This window comes from Vigna radiata, chromosome 2 (assembly GCF_000741045.1).
Source record: "Vigna radiata var. radiata cultivar VC1973A chromosome 2, Vradiata_ver6, whole genome shotgun sequence".
Lineage (NCBI taxonomy): Eukaryota > Viridiplantae > Streptophyta > Magnoliopsida > Fabales > Fabaceae > Vigna > Vigna radiata.
In genome coordinates this window covers 15,379,455-15,388,423 of record NC_028352.1, presented here as the reverse complement: position 1 = coordinate 15,388,423, position 8,969 = coordinate 15,379,455, and the positions used below count along the sequence as shown (strand labels likewise).

Genomic DNA, 8,969 nt, shown 5'->3' with positions numbered 1-8,969 from the left:
CGGGCAAGGACTGTTATATGAAGATAAAGGAAGCATTCAAGTCTCTGGGTATTGTGATGCAGATTGGGCAGGCTCGCCTATTTATAGACGGTCTACTACAGGATATTGTGTTTTTCTGGGAGGAAACATTATTTCATGGAAAAGTAAGAAACAAAATGTAGTAGCTCGATCAACAGCGNAAGCTGAGTATAGGGCAATGGCGTCACTAACATGTGAACTTATATGGGTGAAACAATTCCTTCAAGAACTTAAATTCTGTGACATCCATACTATGAATATGTATTGCGACAATCAAGTTGCGCTCCACATTGCATCAAATCCAGTGTTTTACGAAAGTACTAAACATATAGAAATTGATTGTCATTTTGTTCGTGAAAAGTTGTTGACTAAAGAAATATGTACTGAGTTTATTGGGTCAAACGATCAACTCGCATATGTATTGACTAAATCATTAAGGGATCCTCGGATTGAATTTATTTGTTCCAAGCTTGGTACATACAATTTGTATGCTCCAGCTTGAGGGGGAGTGTAGGATATTTATCCTATTTATTATGATTATATTGTGTCTAGGATTATTCTAATTATCATGATTATATTGTGTCTAGGGTTACTCTAATTATCATTATATTATGTCTAGGTTACTCTAATTATCATGATTATATTGTGTCTAGGTTACTCTAATTATCATGATTATATTGTGTCTAGGTTACTCTAATTATCATGATTATATTGTGTCTAGGTTACCCTAATTATCATGTTTATATTGTGTCTAGATTACTCTAATTATCATGTACTCTTGTATCAATTTATTATTATAAATAGAAAATTATGAAAGGAATCAATCAAGCCCTCTAGAATTATTTTACAATTTAATTCTCAAGTCTTATATAGACCCTGTTCCTGCCCTAATTGACTGTTATTATATTAGGTATCAGTCATGTGTTATTCCTCACCCTTCTCCTCTCGTAAACCCTCCAATGCCTAACCATTTCTATTACTGATTTTTCCTTATTCGAACCTTGTCAACCAATTCTAGATGTTTGTGAAATTAGCCAGTTCGTGAAATTAACATTCAAATATAATTGAATACACACACCCCACCAATGTATATTGCTAATAACAGGAAGCATAACCCTCAAATAAGGTCACACGTGACAAACAAAATCTTTGTAAAACGGGAGAGAAACCATACCAAAGCATTAAAGAGAGAGGAAATTTCTTGTTTTGAATCAACATTTTGTCGTAAGCATATTATAAACGACATCATAAATATGATCACATAAAAAACAAGCCAAACTACAACATGGGCCCCTCATAATTCAGGTGGGCCCCTCTACATATGAAGACATGGTTACTATCATTTTATACTCCTAGCTTTCTGAAATCTGACCAAAACAATATACAGATGCAGGGATAAGTATGCCTTAACTAGAATGAAATACTAGATTGAATCACCAACTTTCATGCCATGCCGAGCAACCAGCACTTGTATACATCTTCACAAGGGGGAGAAAACTGCAGATTAAGCTGGAACCCCCAGTTATATATAGGCCACAATCAGCCCCTCTGTTGATTCACATCAATTGCTACTCATCGTTTCATTATCCCTTTATGTTTATGTACCGGTGGAATGAGGGGAACTGAGACCAGTCTGCCGTCTAATATGCTCTGGGATCAGCCTATTGACCATTTCAGATGATACTCCAGCCAACTGTCGTTAAGTTTTTATCACAGTTCATTAAGAGAATTTTTGCGGTTAGATACTGTTCAAAAATTAGGTGTATGAGAAATTGTAAATTTGTTTGGATCATGAACAGTGGCAAAGCTAGTCATAGTAAAAAAAAGCTGCAGCCTATACATGTCATGCCACATTTAATATAAAAACATAACTTATGCACGTACTTCCTGTTTAAAATTGAAAAGTGGGGGCAATGGACGGCCATTAGGTAGACGAGCATTTGGCTCGCGGAGCTCATCAAAGAAAGGATGTGCACATGCTTCCAGCTGAAATAACAAAGGCCATTAGTGAAAATTATGCCAATTAAGTTTACTAATTCCACAACATAGCACAAGTATTGTAGATCTAATATCAAGGGAGTAGTGAAGGGAGGTATATTTATCGTTCAACTCACCGCAGTGCACCGGAGACTAGGTGAATATTGGAGAAGCCTTGATGCAAGGTCAATTGCTTCCGGAGGCATTCGCTTATGGAAAACCTGGAACATAAATCATCAAAATAATTGAGTCAATAACAGTCTAATGATTAATAGTCAACGACCAAGCTTTATCTTACTAGGTGAGGTAGGTTAAATCATCAAACTCATCAGTTAAACATAAAGAATGAAAAGCACCCTCAAAAACCTGGTTGTTGTAACATGTAAAGCAAGCTATTCACTTTAAATTGGACAGCTATTTTTCAAACTTTTTAATCTGTATTTAAAGTCTAAGAGAAATTGTTGAATATCATAAGGAGGATGGTTGAGAAATGACATTACCTTGTGCCAAGGATGAGCTTTAATCTGAGGGAATCTAAAATCTGTATATTCTGAGTTCAGGCAACGAATTTCCTCTCGTGTGGGGGTACCGAGAACCTACAAGAAAACACATAAATAATGACCTCTGCAAATATATGTTGCAAACCACAGAGACAACAATGTAGAAGAGAAATTACCTTAATAATTTCCACAAGTTGGTCCACCTGATTTTCTCCAGGAAATAGTGGCTATATAAACATTTGAAACTATGGGAAGTCAATNTAANATATCTCAATAAAAAGGCCAAAAACTTAGGTATGAGCAACATTAATACATAGATAGCCAGAATATTTAACCTGTCCTAGAAGAAGTTCAGCAAGAACACAACCAGCTGACCATATATCAATAGAAGCTGTGTATTCTGTTGCACCAAATATTAGTTCTGGAGCTCGATAGTAACGTGAACATATGTATGAAATGTTTGATTCACCCTTGACCTGATATAATTTTTTTGTGGAAGAATAATATCATAATAATATCCTAGCAAGTTGTGAACATGAGAAGCTTCATGAAATTGATAATTGAATTAAAAAAGTCACATGTTACATCCACCAGTTCCATTTATTTTTCATATAATAGAAAAGAAAAAGGCTAAAAGGAAATATTCTTGACATCATTATCATCACATAAACAGGCTATTAAATCAGTATTGCATTTATGGAAAGATCTTATAATAGCTTTAGCATAGCTAAGTTCACTGGGAAGTATGTGATTTTAGTATTCCTCCATTATCATGGTGGCATATGAGCATGAAGCAATAATATGTACAAGTATGAAGATCAACATACCAGAACTTTGGCACTCCCAAAATCACAAAGCTTAACTTGGTGAGTAAGAGGGTGAACCTGTAGTCATATATGCAAAAAGATTTAGAGTAAATTAATACAACTCAGAGGGAAAGACATTCAAAGAAGAACGTACCAAAAGATTTTGAGGCTTCACATCCCTATGGCAAACTCCCAGTGTGGTATGGATATATGCTAATCCCCTAAAGATCTAAACATCAAATTCAAACCCAATCATTAAATAGTATTGAATCGACACATGAACCAAATTGCAAAACAGAAAAAAAAGAGTTCATACTTGATATGTGTACAGTTTTGCATAGATGAGAGGCATCCTCTGGTTCATAGTATTGTAGTGTTTTATAACTCGGTACATTGTCTCAGGGACATATTCCATTACTAAGTTCAGAAAAAGTTCATCTCTGCTTGTTGTGGAGAAGAAACAGTGCTTCAGGGAAATTACATTTGGGTGATCCATTAAACGCATTAACTGCAATTCACGATTTTTGTATCTCCTGTCTTGCAAGACCTTTTTAATAGCCACTGGCTCTCCAGTCTCCAAGCACTTTGCCTATGTTTAAGGTAGAAAAAAGAATACCATCCGATGGTGGAAAACAATGAGATACTTGATAGGAGAGAAAGAATGGGTGTCAACTTGGTGATTGTTCATCCGTACCTGGAAAACAACTCCAAATGATCCAGTGCCAACAACACGTTCTGCCATGTAACTGATGGTCTGCAAGCGGTATGAGCGAAGGAATCACACAAATAAGTTAAGCAGAATAAACAAATTATGAAACTCATAATATCACCAATTTTATGCATAAAGTTATCCAACCTTCATAATTAAATTCTTCAAAATTATACATCTTGTAAGGACTAACATTAGTTAATAAATAAAAAATTATCGTGAGGTAGGCACTGGGGAAATAAGCCAACTTTGATTGATGACCGGTATTATAAAAGCCTTACATGTAATGGGAAATTTATTAATTTCGATTCCCATCCAGTAAATGTCATTCCATTCTATCCCCCAAAAAGAAGTGAATAACTATCAAAATGATAACCACTTTACAGAACAACACATACAATTTAAGAGGGCATGAAGCAAAATATTTACAAAAAGCTGTAGGTTAAGAAGGAAGGGAGCTAGAACACATTCATACTTGCTTAGGTTCCCCATTTTTGCCTCCAATAGTGGTGGAGATTATGTGGCCTGTGACGGCATCATTCCCCTCAATGACAGTAGCTGACATATCCTGCAACTTATAGCAACATATAGATGTTTAATGCAGTAATGCAAATGTCTTAATACAGTAGTTGAATGCCATATTTTTATTGATACAACATCAATGATAACATGTTGAAAACTATCATCGATAATTTGGTTACGGAACATCCACAAAATATTGCAACATCATTTGCCTATCAAGAATCATATGCATGCGGTGGCAAACACACTAATGCATATATCGTTGATAATTTGAGAAGGAGAAAACATAAGAAAGAAAGGATAGCATAGGATCTCAAGATAATCCATTGGTTAAAACAAATGTTATAGGAGAAGAAAATTGCACAGCGATGGAACATAAAGCATCAGAGGGTTACCAGATGAAATCAGCCAAAGATCAGAATGTGAGTTGAAGAAAGGCAAAGTGGAAAGAGCTCAGAGACAACATACATCAGCTAAAGTTAAATCAGGTTACAGCAGCTCACAAGAAAGCATAAAGAAAGGCTCCAATATAACTCAAGACACATACAAACAGAATCTAAGGACACTAATTCCCTGAAGCAAAGCAAACTAACCGTTTGAACTTTTGAACAACAATCTACCACAAGGGAAGGAAAGACGTTACTCACACACATAAAAAAGATATAAACAAAATCTATTCAGAATTAACATGGCTAAAGACAATTAACAGTAGATTAGAGACAAGTCAAATAAAAATGACCTAAAACCAAAACAGACTAAAAGATAATTGTTATCAGCGGAAAAATTGGTATTGCTAAATAAGAATGTTTGCTCAGGTCAGCTAAGTACACCTAATCAGAATCTCTTTCCTTGAATTAAAGGAAACAAAAAACTGAAACATGGGATTCCACATTTTTACTTCTTTTGATTCCTTTGCTTTTCTCCAAACACCAAAATCAGAAAGAAAAAAAAAAAAACTTCCTAACTTCAATTTCTTCAGGGTTAAAGATCCCCACCTTCAAAGCATCAACCAAAACACACTCCAAAATAGTAAAACTTAATTTCCTTTCCTATTGTTTCAAATTCGCCAACGACAATAAACATCACTCTCCGAAAGAACAATAAAACCACTCCAATCATCGGGGTCGCCGGAGATTTCTCCGTCGAGCACGTAAAACCGGTAGATCGCTCAAAATTTCGGCGACTCCAAAGCTTCCGAGGCGAATCGACGTGATCGGAGCTCCGGCAAGTCCAAACCAGTCAAAAGCTTAAGAGAGCGAGAGATAACGATTTTCTATGAGTGCAATGAGCAGAAGTACCTTATCGGTCTCCATATCGGAGCTCCGGCGTGGCACTTCGTGTTGCGGCTGAGACTGCTGCGGTTGTGATGGCTGCAAAGGCAACGCCGCCGACGGCGGTTGGTGTTGGTGGTGGTGCCCCATGGGCATTGAGGCCATATGATGTGAGACACAGTCTTGTTCGTTTCTCTCTCCTCACTTCTCTCTCTACACCCTTTTTTCGTTTTTCTTTCTCTCTCTCTTGGCCTGTCTGTTTTGTTCAAGGAGAGAGAAAGATAGGAAGCTCACGCGAGTTTCGGGAGAGTGGAAACACGGGTAAATCAGGGCCGTAGGGCTGCGATTCAGTGTGGTAAGTTACAGGGGAACCGATGTTACGTTTGCATGCAGGTATGTACTGTACCACCTGTCATGACTACTGCAGATAGCACCGAAAGAGAGTAAATTTTAATCGCTAGATCTGTTTTAAATTGTTAATCTATGATTTAAGTTTGTATTCATGTTATTAATGAAGGTATTTCATCAAAGTGAGAAAAGATTGAATAATTTATTGTACATTTATAATTAGTTGGAAATGTATATTTTTGTCAATTTTTTAAGAAATATATCGATTTGAGTTATGTCAAGATATTGAGATAAGGAATTGATCCGTTTTAAAAATCCAAAGATGAAAAGGTTAAAAAAATAATTAATGTTTTGGTAGGTATGTTTAATAGGTTTTCTTTTTTTTTTTGTCTCAATTAAGTTTTGTTTTTGTAAAATTGAAGTAGTTAGAGGTCTGCTGTCAAATTGAACAAACGACTGTTTAGAGATCTTGACGTAAAATGCTAACAATATACTTTTAATTGATGTGGCAGTAAAAACTTGATTATGAAGTAAAAAGTTGGTGGTCGGTCTAGTGGTCGACCACTCGGTCTGGTAGTCGCCCACTCGGCCTGGTGGTCGGCCACTTAGTCTGGTGGTTGGTTTGATGGTCGGTCACTCGGTCTAGTGGTCGACCATTTGGTCTGGTGGTCGGCCTGGTAGTCGGTCACTTGGCCTGGTGGTCAGCCACTCGGTCTGGTGGTCGGCCACTCGATCTAGTGGTCAGTCGGCGTGGTGGTACCAGTTCAATGAAAANTTATGACAATTGGTATATGAGAAGCCAATTCAATGAAGAATCCTTTTTGTACCGTACGGTCGACCACCAAGTTTTTACTTCACAATCAGGTTTTTATTGTCACGTTAATTAAAACTATATTGTTAGCACGCCACGTCAGAGCCTCCTAAACAGTGTTTGTCCAATTTGATGGCAAACCTATGTTTGATTCAATTTTATAAAAATAAGGACCAAATTGAGACGCCAAAAAAAAAAGAGACCTATTTGAGATTCTGGACGAAAATAGAGACGTACTTATATATCAGTAAGTTTTATTGTAATATACACTAACTTATTTAGGAGAATTATTTTTTTGGTTAAATATGTATTTTGGTCCTCGTATTTGTTCGTGAATTTCAACTCAGTCCTCGTTTTTTTTTCGGTCTCAATTGGATCCATAAACTTGTAAAATTGAGTCAATTAGACCCTTTCCGTTAAGTTCTCATTGACGTTGTTTACTGTTGCTGATGTTATTATGCTTATCTGTGTGATATTATTACGTGGAAATAAATTTTATTACGTGGAAATAAATTTTAATTGATGACATGAAATTAGATAAAATAAAAGAAAAGAAAAATAAAAACCATTCAAATTAGGGATTGGAGAGAAGATTCTCAAACGATTTAGGGTTATAAAGTCGTGTGTTGTAGATTTCTTTCTCCCAGTAACATAAAGCATTGCTTCTGTCATGTGGAAGAGGAACCAAAATATTTGGTTGTCGATACTGGACCATAGTCATCCACATGTGCCCTCTTCACCATTGCCATTTTTTCATCTTTTTCCACTGCTCACCTCCCACCTCGTCAGCAAGTCCACTGCCACATCTCGAACAAACCACTCCTTCCTCGACGCTAACCACGACCAGGATTTCAGTCCCAGGAAGAGACACGGCTTCTGGTCCTTTCTTTACCTCTCTTCCAAATCATCCAAGAAACTCAACTCCAAAAGCTTCAGGGGCACCAACACCAACACCAACATCAATGTCAACCACCCGCCCAGGATCTCTACCATTAACTCCGCACCGGGATTTACTTCTGTCAAGCCCAAGGAAAACACTTCCTCTGCTTCTTCTGTCAGGACTAACATTGTTGTTCAACAGGACACCAATAACAGCAGTAACAGTCCCACTGCTCATGCCACTTCTTATATGGAGCGTAAGGTATCGAGATCCAGATCTGTTGGTTGTGGCAGCAGAAGCTTCTCTGGGGACTTCTTCGAGAGGATTTAAAAATGACAACTTTAAATTTGTAGGATACATATCTCGGGGGTGATTTGATACACAATAAGAATGATGGGTCGGTCTGCATTTTCTGGAACCGAGACTTCTCGGCTTGAGAATTTAGGATAGAATGCCATGACCATGATTGGGAATATTTGCTTCTCATTTTTTGTTATTGAGATTTTGGTTTCCACTATTATGACTGCTACTTATGAACCAGAGGATCATCTGTTTCACCCTTCAACCAAGATCATCCCATTCCTCACTTCCAAATCTAGTAATGGCGATGAAGAACACAAAGATTGCCATTTCATAATCCTTTAATTTAAATAAAATTTTACATAATCAAACAATGCACATAAGCATTACCACGTCATCATAGTTAGACGACGTTGGTGAGAACTTAACGGAAAGGACCTAATTGACTCAATTTTACAAGTTTATGGACTCAATTGAGACCGAAAAAAAAAACGAGAATTGAGTTGAGATTCACAAATAAATATGAGGACCAAAAGACATATTTAACCTATTTTTTTCCCTTTATCAATAATAATAATATACTTTACAATATAGTACAAGGTGTTAAACTAATTTAGATTTTCTACTAATTTATTTTTTGTATTATTTATTTGATTTATTTGACGTGTTTTTAAAATACTCTATTTTTTATTTTTTAAAATACATTAAAAAATTAATATATCAAAAAACATTAAAAAATTGATGTAAGAAATTATATATGATGATGTAAAAATAATTTATGTAAGAAATTATTTATGAAAATTACACCGTGGTACAAGTAGCTATAC

The 8,969-nt window shown here is 36.2% G+C and overlaps 2 protein-coding genes across 3 annotated transcripts; one reads left to right on the top strand and one right to left on the bottom strand.

Moving 5' to 3' along the window:
- Window positions 1-1,182: 1,182 nt before the first annotated feature.
- LOC106756210 (shaggy-related protein kinase eta) lies at window positions 1,183-6,092 on the bottom strand. Of its 2 annotated transcripts, none has more exons than XM_014638528.2 (12): window positions 5,831-6,092; window positions 4,486-4,584; window positions 3,996-4,055; window positions 3,618-3,890; window positions 3,456-3,530; window positions 3,323-3,379; window positions 2,831-2,971; window positions 2,672-2,722; window positions 2,496-2,591; window positions 2,133-2,216; window positions 1,903-2,004; window positions 1,183-1,711 (listed from the first exon to the last, which is right to left on the bottom strand). In XM_014638528.2, exons 1-12 carry the CDS (start codon window positions 5,966-5,968, stop codon window positions 1,616-1,618), a joined length of 1,272 nt encoding a protein of 423 aa, XP_014494014.1. In that variant the 5' UTR covers window positions 5,969-6,092; the 3' UTR covers window positions 1,183-1,615. The 2 variants fall into 2 exon arrangements, with proteins under 2 accessions (XP_014494014.1, XP_014494015.1); XM_014638529.2 differs by having other exon boundaries at window positions 4,486-4,578; window positions 5,831-6,084.
- A 1,471-nt stretch (window positions 6,093-7,563) lies between these two features.
- LOC111240574 lies at window positions 7,564-8,370 on the top strand. Its single transcript, XM_022775795.1, has one exon. It carries the CDS (start codon window positions 7,633-7,635, stop codon window positions 8,170-8,172), a length of 540 nt encoding a protein of 179 aa, XP_022631516.1. The 5' UTR covers window positions 7,564-7,632; the 3' UTR covers window positions 8,173-8,370.
- The last annotated feature ends 599 nt before the right edge of the window (window positions 8,371-8,969 follow it).